The sequence below is a fragment of the Rhamphochromis sp. 'chilingali' genome (assembly GCF_963969265.1).
Source record: "Rhamphochromis sp. 'chilingali' genome assembly, chromosome: 8".
Taxonomy (NCBI): Eukaryota; Metazoa; Chordata; class Actinopteri; order Cichliformes; family Cichlidae; genus Rhamphochromis; species Rhamphochromis sp. 'chilingali'.
In genome coordinates, this window is record NC_137935.1 from 31,057,022 (window position 1) to 31,076,041 (window position 19,020).

The 19,020-nt window shown below is 40.4% G+C and overlaps 1 protein-coding gene across 4 annotated transcripts in view; it reads left to right on the forward strand.

Moving 5' to 3' along the window:
* lsamp (limbic system associated membrane protein) overlaps window positions 1–17,583 on the forward strand; it is a 237,099-nt gene extending 219,516 nt beyond the window's left edge. For 2 of the 4 annotated variants that reach the window (XM_080888803.1, XM_080888801.1), the window contains 4 exons: window positions 156–287; window positions 3,106–3,244; window positions 9,118–9,266; window positions 13,931–17,583. In XM_080888803.1, coding sequence (XP_080744929.1) covers window positions 156–287; window positions 3,106–3,244; window positions 9,118–9,266; window positions 13,931–14,028 — 518 coding nt within the window. In that variant the 3' untranslated portion in view covers window positions 14,029–17,583. The remainder of the gene's footprint in view (window positions 1–155; window positions 288–3,105; window positions 3,245–9,117; window positions 9,267–13,930) is intronic. The other 2 variants (XM_080888804.1, XM_080888802.1) reach the window with 1 other exon arrangement.
* The last annotated feature ends 1,437 nt before the right edge of the window (window positions 17,584–19,020 follow it).

Below are 19,020 nucleotides of genomic sequence, written 5' to 3' on the forward strand. Positions count from 1 at the left end.
TTACCACTGATCATACAGCAGAAATCCATCATTTAGTCAGTTTCTCTGTCACTTTAATTTGTGTACCCTCCCGCTCTGCCTGCTCTCTTTGTTCCTCTCCCTGGTACCTCCTTCACTCATACCTCCACCTCTTTTGTCTTTCTGTCTCACTGCAGCCGAGCCGTTGGACGGAGAAGAGTACCTGGACATTATAGGCATCATGCGAACCCAAGCAGGCCGCTATGAATGTAAGGCCAGCAACGACGTCGCCACTCCCGATGTCAAATACGTCAATGTGATTGTCAACTGTAAGTAAATACAGAGCGCAGTGCGTGCTTTATTCCAAACTGAACACTGATCAATATCCTTGACACATTTAATGTCAAGCATTTAATATGATGATACACTCGGTGGATAAAAGCCTATAAAAGTCAAGATTGGAGGATAGGCATATGGGTAGAAGCATATAGAGTGTAACAGTATGACATGGAGTGAAGGACGTATGTTGAAAGTTTTGGAGCACCCTTCAATCTTCTCAAGATGAGTCCAGGTAGAAAGAGAAGCTCAGTAACATTGATTGCAGAAGTCATTGCCATGGTAATTCTCACATAACACATCATCATTTAAAGGATACTTCAAACTTCTAAACAAGACCACGTAATCACGTCCTTTCCACGGTTTATATCCTGACAAGTGTTAATACACTCGTCGGCTGTTCAGGATTGATGAAGAGCTCATGAGCCATCGCAAACCAACACCTCCCCCGAAGAGAAGTTACAGAATTCTCTTTGATCTGAATAAATCATGGATGGCTGTTTGCCCAAACCGCACTTTAGCCAACACTGAGTGCCTGAATTAAATGATAAAGATTATTTTATTAAACCATTTCCTATCCTGACTGGAAAATGGGCATTAATCCACTTGGGACACATTTTTGGCCATTGGGGTGGAAAATGATTATGTGTGGATGATGAATGCTAATATACTTGATAAATGTGAACTCAGTCGATTAAGTTCACTGATTAATCGAGACCTGGATAATCTGTTTGACATCGTTTTTTGAGCTGTGAGAGCTAAAACTGGAGCAAAATCTTACACTGAATCTACAAAATGTGGCAAACACTCAACTCACAAGTCGCAAAAAGTTGATTCTGTTCACCTGGACGTTTGCAGCGTTTTCAGTGGGAGAAATGTTTTGTCACTCATTCAAGTGACTTCTTCAGTCTCAGCTGACTGCAGGTTTCCCCAACCTTATAAACAGTACATTTGCACAATAACTGAACCTAGAGCACTAAATGAACAACGGGCTATAAGATCAGTACCTTCATCACTGATTATTATGCAAATTATCATGACCATTGATCAGAAATTGTTTATTTTTTTATTTTTTTTATTTTTTGCCTGTCCCATTTGGTTCTTTAGCCATCAGAATTGTTGTCTGAAGACCAACAAGGATACCCAATGGATTTATTTTGCCAAATGGATCATCGTGGCATTGCCGTATTGGTCCATTTGATCGACCTTTGTTTTTATTATTTATTTTATTTTCAGATGTTACAGACGGGACAGACATGAGTGAGGGATAGGAAAAGGAGAAAGAAAGAGGAAGGAAAAGAAAAACAGAAGGGAAGAGGGACAGTGAGAAAGGGAAAAAAATAAAATAAAATAAAATAAAATCTCCTGGATCACCTGTTGAGAGAAGAAGAATAGAAAACAAGCAAAAAAAACCAAAGCAACATACTAAACACAACACCATCGCATTAATCTAGCTAAGTGTAAACAGCAGTAAATACTAAATATTCAATGTTGTTGTGCAGCACGCAGGACAGACAGCGCACAATGTGCTTTGAAGTAGCAGCCAAGAAAGGTGTAATTTAAGTCTACGAACAGTGAACACCCGTGTGCACACCTGTGTGGATCAGCGCGCTTGTATTCAAATGGTTTCCACATGTAATGGTCTGCAAGAGGATGTAGAGAGCCATAGCCCCGTCCCCCAGGGCATGAAGCAGGCATGGAGGAGATCCAGGCCCCAGACATCCAGAGGCCCCAGAGTGCGAGAGCCCAAGGAGGACCACCGGAGGGGCATCCGTGCCACCTTCATGGGAAGGGCTGAGGATCCCCAGACGAGGCGTCACCCAGTAGCCACCGAGCAGAAGCTAGAGGGGGCCAGCACTGCCGGCAGCCAGCTGTGCCAGAGTGAACCGAGCCGCAGGCCCAGAGGCCGGAGGCCCAAGGGCCCCCCGCACCCCGGAGGAGGCCTGACCGAGCAACAGGCGCCAGGCCCCGCCAAGTAGCCACCGGGAGTGAGCTGGTACATACCTGAGCGCCCAGCCCCGGACACCAAGAACCACCAATGCACCGACCCCTGAGGGCATCAGTCACCGGCAGGGAAATTGTTTATAAGGTTGGGGAAACGCTGCAAACGTCCAGGTGAACAGATTCAACCTTTTTACTTGCCTGGATGATTGAGCATGCATCAAGTCAACTCACAAGTGTTTGTGATTAAATTCAAATTTCCTTTGCACCGCACTCACAGTTCTGCTCAGAAGTTTATGTACAGTCATTGTGGACTTGACCGTCAAGGTCATTTGGGGATTTAACGATGTCTTTGAACTGTTCTTTTTCATGACTTGACTTTTTAATTACAAAAACTGGGAGCACAAGTTTGAATGTACTTTGGATTTACTTTGAATTTACCTCCACTAATATCTGGTTTAATGTTCCTAAGCAAATTGCACCTCAACCAGATGCTACCAAGGTTCTGGCATTCTGGTTGTTATTTCTCTTGACAGAATCGGTAGAGTTCATTTAAATTGGTTGGTTTCCTGGCACAGACTCTACTTTTAAGCCCAGTCCACAAATTTTCAGTGGAGATGAGGTTGGAGCTTTAAGTCATTACAATCATTAAGGACATGTGCTGTATAAACATTCCACTCTGGAAAAGAACAGTTGAAAGAAGTCATTAAACGACTCAAATTACCCCGACATTTATACCCATGATGAGTGTATGTAAACTTCTGACCACAACTGTATATTAGTAATGCTGTTCAGACATGCTTGTCACTATATTAGTCTGACTATTTCAAAGATACCTATCCCCACACATTAACGTGTGACTTATGTCAGCATTGCGTGACTCTGCAGATCCTCCAACAATAAAGAAAACCCAGAGCTCCGAGACTCCCGTGGGCCGCAACGGGACACTGCGGTGTGAAGTAACCGCAGTCCCCACACCAGAGTTCGAATGGTACAGAGACGATAAAAGGTAAAAGCATTACCCGCTTGTTTTTTTTGTTTTTTTTACACTGCAAACCACACTACACACTACTAGAACTGCATAAACAATGACTTGAAGGAGAGATAACACAACATTCAGCTGTCAAGATCAAATTTCAGTGAAAAATGCTGGCAGTCTAAAGTTGCAGATAAATAGAGTTCACATAGTGGCTCAAGTTCAGGTTGTAATCTCAGCCTGTGTGTTTTCTTTGCCTCCACAAAGACCAGTCAAGGGCTAAGAGTGAACTAAAATATTAATACAGTTGAAACAACAACATCAGGCGCATACAATCAAGCTGTGTACCAACAACCCATTACATAGAGGGCAAGCCATCAGCCTCCCTTACCACAAACAACCATGGCAACTCACTGACTGATGGTAATGAACTCCTGTAGTGTTTCAAGACGGAAAACCTTCTCTCATTTAAAATGACTGGAAACTGCACAGTCCTGGAAAAAAGCCTTCACGATGTTTGAAACGCTCATACTCGACGTGAATTACAATCCTGTCCTGGAACCTTTTTATGTCTGATCATTATTAATTAGTTACAGCTAAAGTGCTGCTGGTCACAGGCAACTGATGAAAGCGTGCGGAAATGACTCTGAATGGACTTGACCTCTCTTGGCCCAAGGCAGTCAGAAAACTTGATTTAGGTTGTTGGCTTTGCACCTAAAGTAATCATAGAGGCTAAATAGATTTTATAAGAATTAAGTGCGAGTAATGAATTAACTCACTGTATGAGCTGTCTTTAAATAACAGGGCAACAGCAAGGTCCTGCTTGTTGTTGTGCATTAAAAACGGCTTCCATCAGTATCGTTCTGCATGGTTTGTCCTGAGTTGATCCCTTCTCAGCCTCTAAGTGTTTTTTTCATATTTTCAGTGCTAGGCATGCTCTGTATTATGACCCAGTGGTTATAATGGATTGCTTTGATTCCTTTGTCAAATGTGCTCTTACAGTGGTCCCCATTGTCACACCCTTGTCTGGCTTTGATAACATCGTCCGTGTAGTTCATTGGTGAGTAATCACCCACTTTATCGTTCACTCTGCTGCTATTCTGTTGTTAATTGAACATCGCAGCAGTGGTTTCTGTGACATTCTTTTGAGAAGAGAAAAACGACACCAGATCGGCCTTGCTGCTACTTTATATGGTGTAGCTGCTGAAAATCTCAGAAACTCTTTTCCTTTTCTTTTTTTACTGAAAGTAATTCCACTGAAATGGAAATCTGGATCCCTGCACTGTACTGTCTCCTGTGAAATTGCCAATTGTGTGACCAGACACAGATGTTTATTGGAAAGCTATCTCTTTTAAGTGTCATGCGTGTGCCTGAAAAACACTTGAAGAGGAAGGAAATGTAATGACATTCAAAGGGAATGACAAGCCAGTGCCTCAGTTTCAACACTTGTCATTTAATAACCTGAGAAATTTCCTCCTCAGCTGCAGACTCAACGGCTGAGTCAGTGTGGGAACGCAGAGGGCTCGACGGGAACAAGCTAATGATGAGAAAAAATAAATAAAGATGAAAAATACATGCTGCAGTAAAAGTTCACCGAAGACTGTAGGAAAAAGCACATGACAGTGCTTGAAAAGAAAGATTAATGGTAGTAGCTGAAATATTTTTGCATTATCTGTTGTTTCCAACTCTCATCCATCTCAGTTGTTTTGTCCCGCAGAGGATTTTGGCCATGCGCCTATTCAAGGCACCCTTCTTCCTCTACGCCAGTGGAAAATGTTATTGCTCTTTCTCCTTGGACGATGGTGATGTTAATGCACAATAATAATATCATTTATCTTTGCTTGGCTTTTTAATTTTACTGCCTGGTTGTGTCTTATTTACCTGATTCTTTACAGGAGGTCTTGCTCCTGTGCTTGTTTCCTCCTTAATTAGTTTAACCTCGTACACACACAGATTATCAGATAATATCTGCATTTAAATTCAATTGTATGTAATGGGCTGTTGCCCAGTCTTAGATTCTCATATGGCATATATGTGGTTAAAGGTGTAAGATTTAGGGTAGATCCTCATTTCCAGTTGCCTACTTTTTATGTCCGCAGACTTCAAGTAAAAGATTATCATACCACCCGTTTTGGAAAAGTGTGTACTTCCTAATTGTCAGCAGGGGTTTATTCTTCTTCTTCTTCTTTAATCTGCTTATATAAAATCTGTGGCTCCAACTTGCTATGTTGGTTGAAAGCATCTTCTGCTATTTTAGTGTGATACATAATGTTTCTGTATGAATTACACTGAAATGAGAAGAGGCCTAAAACATGTAATATTGGGCAAAAGCACGGTCTATTAAAAGACAAATGTTCTAGTCGAGTGCCCCGGCCTCGACAGCTAAATACCTGTAAAAGATAAACAAGGTTCTTCAAGTCTGTGCTACATTGAATTAAGGATAAACATTAGCTCTAATATTAATAATAAAACAGTTCAGGATATTGCTCTTAGTATTCATATTTTTAAACATATTCAAATGTTATACATTAAATTTTAGCAACATCAGAAAAGGCTTTGATAATAAAACTTTTTTGGCTAATGAAACCATACCTTTGCTAATGTTCTCAAGTTCTTCACTGTTTAAAACAAAGGAAGCTGCTGTAGCTAATGAGCAGTGTGCCTGATCTTTAGAAGGAACACTTCTTTGCTATTTAGCTGGTGTGCTAACAACTGCAGCTCAGGTTTATGCTGATAAACACTGTGCCCTTTTTGATTGGAAAGCTATAAAAATCTCTAATGGTCATCATTCATTCCCTTTCATCTCAACTTGATGAAATCTTTATACGTGATATCACTAATAACAACTGACAAATTAACAACTCTCCTATACTCCTTTGATCAGATAAGCTCAAAATCAGACAGCTAAGTTCGGCAGGGAAGTGTGTTATAATTGAAAGAAAAGAACTCTTTTCTTCTCATTTCTACATTTTTTAGAAGTATATTTAAAAGTTCCACTGAAGTTTTCTCATTAGCTTTGGTCTTTGGTCTTTGCCTCCTCGTCAAAGTCAGCTTAGAAGGACTTCAGCAGTTTTTGTAATCACTTCCTCTCCCGGGTTTGTTTTATCCCCTCCAAAAAAACAAAAAAAAAACCACAGCAGCTTGCCTGGAACGGGACTGAGGCACCAATTTTTGGTTCCAAAAGCTTTGCTCTCACCTGCACCGAGCAAACTGAGGAAACAAACAATCCAGAGTTTGAACAAACTGTTTGGCACGAGCTGGTGAACACACAACGAGGTGCTGAACTCTGAGCAGAGAAGCTTAACTCCACTAAAACTGCAAACATCCATCTTCTGTCAGTCTCGCTGAAATCTCCTCAGGTGATGAATTGAAATTCATGCTATGAAACAGAAATGAGCGTTACTTCACAACGCCTCTGACTTTACTGGTCTCTGAGAATCTTCACAGTGCTTGAAGACCCAATTAGCCTCAGCAGACACAGATACATCATGAGTTTAGAGCAGTGATAATGCTACCTGGATGTCATGACCCTTCCTGCACTTTTTGCATTCTCCCACTGCTTCCACATTTGTAAGTTGTAAATCAGTACACTACAAAACTTAGAATCAGCATCTGCCTATCTCCAAAAGCATCTAAAGTAGGATGCTTCTCCTGCTCTTTGAACAGTGATTCGCTCCATCCGTGCTCCTGACATGAGAAAATCCAAACTGAGTTGTCAGCTAGTGTGACAGACGGATATGTTTGTTGTTTTGTCAGCTGACGCGTGGCTGTCACAACGACCAGAGCATTTTCAATCATCTCTGGGTTACAAGTCTCAGCAGGACTCTCCTCTTGATTTCATTTATCTGAATCATGACAGACCTGTCACTCTCCTTGGCGCTGATGACCTACTTTAGATGCTCCCACAGGCTGCGGAATCTAATCTGTCGTCCGATGATTTGCTTTGGTCTTTCATCTGTCCCGGCCCGAGACTGCAGCCCTTGTGAGCGCACCACATGCCCTCTGCCAAATAAACGGGGTCAAATCATTTCAGTTCAGGGTTTTATTGTAGCTTCCTTGCATTAGGAAACAATGGTTGGAAGATATCCAGTAGAGCTCTGCTGCCCTCTGCCTGTGAGGAAAATCATCAAACATAAAAGCGTCCCTCCAAAAATAAGGGGGGGGGGGGGTGAAAAAAAGGTTGACATCCACAACTCCTGCCAAATTTCAGATAATATATTCCAGTGTATTATGCCAGATGAAGAACCTGGCAGACACACAGGCATATTTGAGGATGAACTTGAAATCAGAAGTGATGGAAGTCGTGAAGCTGCGTGTGCCAACGCGTTAAAAGTTAAAATGTTGAGCTCCATAAATGCAAATATGGAGAAGGTGAACTCTGGGAGGACACAGATCCATTTTAATTTTTTTTTATTATAACATCGTAGTTTTCTGCAGCTGGTTAAGTGAACTAACAGCCTTTGTAGCAAACTGTGAAAACAAAAGAGACTTCTATCTTTTCTGTCTGCGTCCATTCAGACTCTTGCCAGAGCATCACAAATCATGAGCTGCAATCTACTGTAAAAAAAACAAACATAGGTGTTTGTTTTCAGCTCCCTGTAGTGCTGTGCATTATCTAGATCGCTCAGCATGCTCCGTAGGCAGGCAGGCCTTTTTAATAGTGCAGTCACTTCTCATGAAGACACACTGGAGAATATATCTTCTGCTGCTGGCCTTATCATCAGAGAGGGAGGGGGAGACTGTGCCGGTGCACTTGCCCTGTCTTCTCTTACTTTCAAACGCACACACACACTGTTCCCAGCACTCCCAAGGTGTCCCTGTTGGAAGGACCTCAACACTCCCTACCGCCACCGCAGCACCCCGGCAAACCAAATTATGCTGTGCCATGATGTGCCGTTTCCTTTTTATGTTAATACTTCCTATCAGCCTCGTATGTGTCAGCACAAACTTCTCGCTCCTCTGCTCAAATTCCGATTACCACATTACCCCGACTTAAGTAGGATTAAGTTGAGGCGCCTTGAATGAGCCTCACCTCATTCATGATATGAAAGCGCTCAATCAGCCCAGAACAAGACGAATCCATTATGCACGGCGTGGCATTAAATTAGTTTTATTTAGTCGTGATGATATAAGGAGCAGTTCATCAGCAAGGTATACAGTCTGAGTCAGCAAAAGCTGTATTGATTCATTTGCTGTGAGTGGGGTTCAAGGTTGACATCAGCGACAGTCAGAAGTGTGACGGTCGCTAGCAGCGTGTTGGTATTTCATCTGGACGAAAACAACTGAAAGTATTCTTTTGGTTGGTGTTAAAGAAAGAAAATTAAAATAATGTGAACAGTGACATTTGAATTGTTGATTTAGAGAAAGAAAGTAACGCATAATTTTTTCCACTCGTTTGCAAGTTCTGCAGGTATTCATCCAAAGCTAAATCTTCACAGGCGTTTCCCCTCGCCCCGTGCGAACTGCATGTTGTTCTCTTTGCTCGATAGGACGCTGCATTCACCTGCTGGTAAAATGCAGCGTCCTATCAAACTGTTAATGAAAAAAATTTGTTCCAAAATGAGAAAGGCTTATCTCGCTCTTCTGAGCAGCCACAACGCCTACGCTCAGAGAGTTCAGCAGCGTGACCCCCGCTGATGCAAAGTAACGTCCGGCTAGAAGGTACAACTTGTTTTGGAATGTAATTAATGGGCTTGGCTATCTGAAGACCTTTACTCCAGTACAGTAACAGTCCATTAGCAAAACATTGCAGGCAGACATGATTATAAAACATATGGACATATATAATGTATCACTTTGTAAAGACATTTTGAATGTTGTTTCAAGGTTTCTGGTTTCAAGACCTAATTTTAATCTTTGTTACTTTGAAGTTTCTTAAAACTGTCTGGTCTACGTCTCCTCTCCAGGCTGGCTAATACCCAGAGCATCACCATCCAAACTTCTGGAACTACCACTAGTCTCACGATTGCCAACATCACTGAAGAGGATTATGGGAACTATACCTGCGTGGCCTCAAACCGACTGGGCGTCCAGAATGCCAGCCTTTTCCTCTATAGTGAGTATATACACAATAAAATGGTGAATAGACTAGTACCTATAGAGTACTTTTCTACTCTAACTGAGCGATCAAAGTGATTTATACTACAAGCTTCATTCAGCCAATCACACATATATTCATGGGAGCACTTTTTTCTATAGCTAAGCACTTGTCTAACCCCCACACACCCTCAGGGCAACTCTGGATTCAGTATTTTGCCCTAAGGATACTTCAAAACAAGCTGGAGTAGATGGGAATAAAATCACCAACCCTCTGATTGGTAGACCTGCTCACCACCCTCACTACTTCCATGTGCTATCTAAATGCACTCCACACTGTATATAAATGCCACTTGTTTTGCACATTTTCAACTCTGTATATTTTATATATTTTATTATTATTATTATTATTGTTATTATTATTATTATTATTATTATTATTATTATTATTTTTACTATTTAATTTGTAAAAATGTGTATACACACACACACACACACACACACACACACACACACACACACACACACACGTAGGAAAATATTTAGTATACACATCCAGAAATGCATACACTATTATATATTGTACATATATTTATTAGTTTCAGGTTGGCCATTCTTGTATTTTGCTCGTTTGTGTTGTTGTGTTTGCACATCTCTGTTGCTTGTGGGGCTCGCACACAAGAATTTCACTCGCATGTGCTGTGCCAGTGTGCCTGCACATGTGATGTGACAATAAAAGTGATTTGATTTGATTTGATTTGAAATGTGACATTAGAGGCATGTCTTACAGACATAAAGACCTGGGTGACCTATGATTTTATGCTTGTGAAGTCAGACAAAGCTAGAGTTGCTGTATTTGGCCATAAAAATTTCAGCAACATGTCTAACCAGATACTTAGATGTCTGCTAGTACCACCCTGGTGTCCATTACTAATGTCATGATCAGGAAATGTCCGCTAACACACATTTTTAGGGCCAACTGAGTTCATCTTTGCCATCTTTGCCAACTTAAGACTCATTTATTTAGATTGGCTTTTAATTCGATTTGTGCTGTGTGTTTTATTATTAATGTATTTTATGTATTTCTGTTTTATATTACTGTGAAGCACTTTGTGGTTTTTATCCTGTGAAAAGTGCTATATAAATAAATTGATTTGATCATGTCAAAATTAGAACCATCCTGTCTCAGAGTGATGCTGAAAAACTAGTCCATGCATTTGTTATTTCCAGGGTGGACTACTCGAATTCTCTGTTAACCATTTGTCCTAAAAGCTCCCTGAAAAGCCTTGAAAACACAGAAGTGAGGTCATATTTCTCCTATATTGGCTTCTCTTTATTGACTCTCCGTTGAATCAAGGAATTAAATTCAAAGTCCTCACGTACAAAGTCCTGAAAGACCAGGCTCCATCATATCTTAAAGGCCTCATTGTATCACATTGTCCCAGTAGAGCTCTTCGCTCTCAAACTGCAGGCTTACTTGAATTTGCCAGTTTTTTAAAGTAGAATGGGAGGCAGAGCCTTCAGCTATCAGTATCTCTCTGTGGAACCAGTGTCCAGATTATTTGGGAAGGCAGACACCTTCTCTGCTTTAAAGATTAAGCTCAAACTTTTTCTTCTCTGTAACATTTATGGGGCTGGTCCCTTAGTTAAGCTGCTGTATACTCAGGCTGAGCACGTATCCTCCACCCCTTTCTATGCAGTCCCTGTGTGTTCATATATAACAATAAGACTATAGTATCATCACAACACCATGTATGACCAAGACGTCACCTGGGGTGCTGGTTTTGCTCACTGGGCGTAGCAGGCAGCCCATACGCTATAATGCTGTTGCAGATGCCTGGGTGTTCCTTTACTGCACCTCTTTTTTCCTGTCCTCTGTCACAAAAAATCACCTAAAGGATAATGAATATGGAGGTTAAGTGTTAATTTTATTAACCTAATTTCCTGCTGAACTATTGAAAACCAGAAGAGCAGCAGTTCGCTGCAGTTTGTGTGCTCTGCTTTAAGCTTCGCTGCTGAACGACTGCGAGAAGTAAAGAGCTCACTGTGTGTTCATTTCTAGTCATTTGGCCGACTGTGTTCTCAACTCTGCGTGAGAGCGATTTTGCTGAACACTTAGAGAAATTTAGGAAAGATGGCTCGAGCGGGAGAATGAAATGAACTTTTGGCAGTTGGTGAAAAGTTTTAAGTTTCAGACTAAAGTCAAAGAGAAGCCAAGTCTGTTTCTGTGCTCTGTGATGCAGTCTCTGCCCTTAGAAACGTTATTTAAACATGCAAAAAAAACACCACAAAAGAACTATTAATGGGAAAAAACCTCAGGAAAAGCAAAATATTCCTTTCCAAAGGTGAACAAACGTATTTTAAGTGAAGCATATGGTTCATTAGGACATGGAGTGAGGTCAGACTACAGAAAAACCAAGAGGCAAAACTCAAGAATGCTAACACACATAAAGGAAAGACCAACGAACACAGACACAGAGAGAGAAGACTCTCCCAGAACAGTAGCATGTCCCCCCAGATTGTCTTAATCCACCTTCAGCACCCAAGAATGGGACAGACACACAAAGGCACCCTCAGCTCGGTGGTGAAGATTTAAAAGGGAAGAAGGGGGATCGGGCTAGATGTAACCAAAGCTTGTCTCAATTCACAAGCATCAAAACTAAAATTAGATCACAGTGCGGATGTCTTTAATAACTGAGCTGCATTCATAAGCATGTAAATGTTTGCAATATTCATGAAGCGTTCTAGTTCCATCACTGATTTTTGGCCACTTGAGGGTATAAAAAAGCATGTTAACAAGCTGACATACACAATCACACACACGTCTCTGGCACCTAAACTTCTCAGACATCCAGATCCACAAGAGCAGCGCTGGTGTCAATTTGGAGTTCTTTTATTTGGAGCAGTGGTTAAATCCACTTTGATTTATTTTACAGACTATTGATTTCATGGTTTTTCTGAATATAAGGCTCTTTAGCTGCTCAAACACGGTCGGCAGCTGGGCATCAAATGGCATACAGCGGGGTTATCAGAGTTGTTTTGTTGGTAATGAGAACATGTGGGGGTTGCTGAGAAGATCGAGGAATAAACAGCGCTCGTAAATGGTTCAGCCTGAAGAATCGTGAAGCTGCGCAGGGCCGCAGAGCCGGGTGATGATTCCACCATTACTTTTATGGTTCGCTGTTAATATCATATTTTTCACATTGGCAGCTGTCAGAGATCCCACACAGTTGTTTCACTGAGCACAAAATTAATGCTGTTTGAATTGCTTTCTTTGAGCTTTCACACCCCAAAGCCTGGCTGGCACAGTGCTGCTTTGAGCTCAGAGGGCCGTCGTGTACCCAACATTTGAATTTTATATCAAACTGCACTCAAAAACAACACACTTCAAAATGATGGGTGCATGTATAATATGCCACGAGCGCCGTAAACAATACCAGAGCAACAAACCCACATTTCCCATGGCCAGCAGTGGCTCCACTCACTGTGACAAATGTGTCTCGTTGTCTCTGCCAGCACTTAAAAGCTGTAAAAAGATGAAATCGTGGCAGGGAGGCAAAGCCAAATGGAGACTAGCTCCCAAAGGAAGACATCTGCACTGACACTGCAGACTGGGATTTGAACAAAAGGGAAACATGTTTGAAAGTTAAAAGAGATGATCAATTTATTTTTGGTGGCAATAAAACCTCCTTTTTCGTGATACTCCAAAGAAAGAAAGAAAGTGCCAACATATAGAAACAAAGTAGTAATATATAATAAAACAGTAACAAAAGTCCCACAGAACGCCTGGATACAGATCAACATTAGTCCATGACAATATTTCCTTTGGATAAGTTAGGTCTGTGTTTTTGTTGAGTTTAGTGACATCTAACATTTATTTTACTGGACTGACACACAGGAAAAGGTGATAAGTGTTTCTTTTACACTCAAAATACTGTCTAAATGTCGGTTTATTCGCTCCATAAATCTTGTGCAGAAGAGTGGTGGAAGAAAGCTGCAGAGATCAAAAGTCATAAAAAGCCAGTTTGTGGGAAATGTGAAGGAATTTTTACTTTCCATATCATGAACTTGGTAGAAATGCAACATATGGAGGGCCCAAACAAGTTCTGCAATTATTATATGCAACTAGCAGGTAAAATTTACTTTAGTTGTGTTTGTTTAGCATTCAAATCACATGATTTTCACTGATCATATACCTAACCTGATAGCCTGGCTACTGCTGACTTAACTTAGCTTGATGAGCTACAAACATGGCAACAAGTATTACAGGCAGTTGTTAAACCAGCAGCTTGCAGTTTCCTGTATTATGCAACAAGACTGCATTTATTTATTTTTTTCTGTCATATTAAGCTTGATCAGCAGGCTCACCGGTTTATGCCTCCTCTGTGGTTTAAAGCGTTGAATGATCACTGAATAACACAGCGTCAATGGCACAACATGGCCACTAGATGTCACCAAAAACTCCTGCAAAAGGCTACAAACACATGTTTATTTTCCAGTTTACTGTGTAGAATGTCTGCTAGCAACAGAACAGCGATGCAATGACCCTTTTTTGTGCAGGATTAAAAGGAAATAAAACTGTATTGTTCTTTTTCTTGTTCAAACCAATATTGTGGTTGCTCTAGAAGTCTGAGTGAGCTCTTATTAACCCTGCTGCCTTTCTCTCTTTGCTTCTCCACACAGGACCCGGGACAGGCAGAGATATCAACGGCTCTGCCTGTGTATCTCAATCACTGTGGCTCCTGCTAGCCTCCTTCGCCTGCCTTTTCTTGAAGTGTTAATATCCCTGCCCTCTATCCTTCCCCTTCTCTCCCCCCAGCCTCGCACCTTGGCCTTCCGCCCCATTCGCTCTTCTTCTTCTTCTTCTTCTCTCCAACTCACCGGCATCCTTACTGCTACCTTATTACCAACTTTGCCGCCCTCTTCCCCAGACTGTTTGCATCATGATACAGAAACCTTACGTGCTGTCGAGCACTGCTTACAGGTGTGAAAAAAAAACGATGGGTTATGAGTAAAATGTTTTAGGAAACACAACAAAAAAAAAAAGAGTAAAATGAAGAACAAAACAAGCAAACAGTGCTTTTTAAAGAATTGCATTGTTCTTTTTGATTGGTATGCACTTCTTTTGTTTCTGCTTTATCTTGTCTTCTGGGTCTGGGTCGGGCTTTGGGAGGGGGGTTGTGGGGGGGTTGTTTGTTTTTTTGTTGTCTACATGGGAATAAAAATGAAGGTGGCCTGGCTCACAGGGACACCAAGAAAACAATCATTTGTCTCTAGGACTACTGAAGACATGAGGTGTATTTCTTCTTACTCCCTTAGATGTATTATGTTAACTTAAAGCGTAGATTTAACCGAGTGTTTATAACCAGTGCATTAATGAGAAACACGTAAAGCATCTGCCAAATATACACGTAAATTTCAAACTAACACATGTGAAACTCAAAGGGAAACTGCTACGGCTGATTTTGCGATGAGATTAGAGCTGTAATTTGATGCTACTGTGCTGAAACACAGATATAGTGTTAGGCAGATACCTCTGCAATCAGTGTCATTGCAAGCGGAGCCCAGAAATATGGGAACAGAAACAAACCTGAAGAAATGAGTTTGTCTGGAGCTCTGTGATATCTTGCGACCCTTCCCCATTATTCCAAAAAACAACCTGTTTTTCTTTTTCTTTCTAGACTCTCACTTACAAACAACAACAAAAAAGAGAACAGGGAAGAGAAACACACAGTAGGTTATAATGATGCGTATTGTACATAGTAAAGTTTTGTATTACTCTATGATAAGAAAACCATGATGTGCAGTCTATCTCAGAGGCTGCACCGAGCAGTGTTTGCATTCAGTCGATGAGTTTTAGGATCATTTTATCCCTACTGCTGGAATTTGGATAAAAATGTATGACACCAATGAATGACTTACTTTTTTGTTTTTCTCTTAATCAAAAACACGTGTTTTCATACGAAAATGATACAGAAAAAATCATAATATATAGATATTGGGGGTATTATTTTGTGTGCACCTCATGAATCCACTGTCCTTATATATGAAAAAAGCTCATTTTACATGATTCTGAATATGGTTGTGATTTGTTGAGGATTAATGAAATGCAGACCTTTGGACCTGGCAGATACCCATTATACAACAATGTTTTTTATGTTGTTTTTTGTTTTTTATAATTCTGTGCAGTAATTATTGTACCTGTCCTTGAAACGAGATGCGTGCTAGCTTAAATGATGTTAAACAGAGGGAGTATTATGAGCTTCATAATGCTCTTACGCATACCTGAGATTTAATATGACAGAAGAAACCAAATGAATACTGAATGCAGTTCCCCTCAGTGTCACCAAGGCCACTGTGCTGAAGGCCTTATGGGGAAAAAAAATCAAACAAATGAGAAATAATGAGAATAATAGTGCTGTTACCTCACCGTGTCCTACAGCAAGATTTCTAATCACTCTTTTGCCAATGCTTAGACTGAACAGTGAGTTAGTTTCTTTATGAACAAAATGGTTAAATAAATATGTTACGTGTTGATATTTTGAAGAAAATCTTTCAAAGGGAGCAGCTCGTAGGCCGTAGCTGTTAAAGAGACAGCACTGACACTGGTGGTGACTAATAGCGTTTGGACTCCAGTGCCCAGCTCAGCTCTTTGATTGGATGTGTGCGTTCAGGTCTCCGCTCTTTCAAACAACCAAGCCGAGATAGTACTGTAAAAACACACGTGTAATTAATGTCATCCTTGTCACGCATTAAAAGACTCGTTCCCAGTGTGTTCTCTCATTGTAAATGCTTCTGAGGCCATGGCTGTGTGTGTAGTGTTGGTAATGCTCCAGTCTAAGCTGAGACGTACAGAGACTGAAAACCCACCGCGTTTTTAATCAAAACTGAAGCATTTATGAATTCATATTTCCATTAGCTCCATGAGACACAACGAAAACAATGTCTTGCGATCAGATCTCTTAGAATACGAAAGAAGCTGCTTGTTTTTACACTTTTATTGTGTTGCGTGCTTTTTTTATTATTTTATCTTATTTGGTTTTATTTTACAACTGTGCGAATGAGTCCTGGTGTTTTTATACTGCAGTCTGCAGATTGATTTTTAGGCTCTAACTTAACCATACTTGAGGACGCTATTGTAGTTTATCAGCAGTTATCTTCTTACCTTAATTAGAGCCGAATGATCTGGTAGCTGTGGTGAAATAGTTTTTCATGATCAGTTTCCATAAACATGGTCTGTGCTACCAGTGAGCTTTACAGAAGAGACAAAATAAATGTGTTGTCTCTTTGTTTTATTTCAGCGGGGGAGACCCTGACAGACCAAAAAAGCTGGGTCAGATATCCCCAAATTGTGTTCTGCATTTAATTTCATGAGCCTGCATACAGGTCATTGTCTAGAATTTCTGCCATTCAGGTGTGTTTTCCAATGAGACTAAGCTCACCGATGTGGAAGTCTAAGTGCTTCCGTGCGGGTTAAAACCAGCTAATAAGCACTTGACTTATAGGACCACTGACGTAAAAGCCACGGAGCTCTGTCTTATCCATAAAGCAGCGAGAAAAAAGGAGATCTGGTGTTATTCCATTGCTCATAGAAACCAACAGCCAGCCTATAATGACACAGCACCAACCCCCTGCAGACAGACCTAGATATCTACTCAAGACTGTAGATACAGCTATGTAGTTTACTACTCAGCATTGCCTCAAAACATCGCCGAACTGGCTTGTGTATGTGTGCGTGTGTACTCATCTGTTTATATGATTAACCTGCTGGAAAAGTGGCATACATGTGAGGCATGAGATAAATGATGAGTTGGCCCAGCAGCTAACTATCTACTTTCCATTGAGCTATGGTTACACTTGTAACCCTCTATATTAAGTTTAGATTGTTTTTTTTCTCTTCCTCTGTGTGTATATACAGCATTATGTTTCTACTGTAGAATGTTGTAAAGTCAGCAAATCCATAAGATTGTGTTTATACAACTCTACATTTAAAAGTTTAAAAGGCAAATGTAACTATCATGTTTGTACTTCCTTCCCTTTGTCGCGGGGAATTAAGATTCAATCATGGATTAGAACACAGCAATGTCCCTTTTTTTCTATTTTACTTTATTATGGTATAAGGTAATTGAAGTCAGTTTCTAAAAAATAAAATATGACATGTAATAAAGGTATATGAGAAATGTTAACAAAATAAAGTTGTTTGAATTCAGTGTTCTGTATTTGAATGTGACATGAAATGTCGAAGCAAAGTAACCTTTTCTTTCTGGAGACAGCTTGGAACACATGTTGTGTTAATCACCATGTAACATGCAAATAAAATAATATATGTATTGTTATGTTTTCTCTGGGAGACGTTTTTGTCCGCGGGAAACGTGTGAAAATTCTGCTCATTAGCAAGGGGAATGGTCCATTTTCACCTTTTTCTGGTGCCAAAGACAAAGACTGTGGTGTTATCACTACCACATATTGCCACACATTAATGACAATATGGCTCAGGCTCTTTTCACCACAGAGATGTGCAGCAAGTGCTGCAATAAAAGGTTTCGCCACTAGGTGTCACACTAAACCAAATTATGCCCTACATGAGACTTTTCTAGTCTTACTCACCGCTCCTGATCTACAAGCCACACGGTGCAATGTTTTTGGAATGTATGCAAACGTTATAAAATGTCAATTTCAGAAAAACATGTAGGTTCACATTTTTCAATTCAAACCTCACACACCAGTAGGGAAAATGTAGCTGTTCACCATTGTTTTCATACCTGAGCACAGTGGGTACAGTTTTTTGTTTTTTTAATTTCATTTTTGTTGTTGTCCTTTTTAAATAGAAGGTGCTAGCAAGCATTCTCTTCAAAGTACAGGGATTTCAAATGGGAATGATGAGTGACAATGCAGGAAGATAAGAGAGTATGAGGATGGTATGAACTAGCCATTTTAATTGAGGAGATTATGCTCTTCTTGTTAGCACTTGACAAATAGATTGCGGAAGGCATTTATGTAAATGTTATATTCAGGTCTTGCATTTTTCCATGGAGTCCTTGAGCCCTGATGGGACCTATAGCATTTGCATACACAGATTGCTTGTAAAGGATTAAGTCATTCAGATTTTAATCTAGAGATTTTTAAAAAATCAGTAATGCTCAGTGCAAAATGTGCATGTAAACATATGTAAAGACTTATGTAAAGACTTTGGAGAAATCTGGTAAAGGAGTGTGAGTGTACCTAAAAAATATCACCTGGTTCTTAGTATATCTTAAGATTAGCCACAGGTGCAAATCATCATCCCTCCTATTCAGTTGGTACGGTGATTGGTTGGTTGGTGCTGATTTATTGTTTGATTTTAGCCAATTGTGCATTATGGCCAAATGTGTCAGCCTTGGTCCCATCTTTCCAAAGGATGTTGTTCAAACAGTCTTGTGGTTTATTCAGATGCAACTTTGGAAACCTGGGCCGTTCCCATGTTTCTCCTGGCAGCCCTTCCAAACATACTTGAGCCTTCTTTTTTTCTTTTCTTTTTTTTTTTTATTGTCGTGAACGTTAACATTTAAGAAGCTAACTGAGGCCTGTGAGCGATGTGTATAATGGCTGGCCTTGGGGTGAATTTGGTGGTATTCCTGGGAAGATCAACAGCTTCCTGGAATGTTTTCCACTCAAATAATCTTTCTCACTGTAGAATGATGGAATTGAAACTGTTTGGAAATTACCTTATAACTTATAACAGACTGATGGGCAGCAACATTTACTTCTCTAAGATCATTGATTATGTCGTTCCT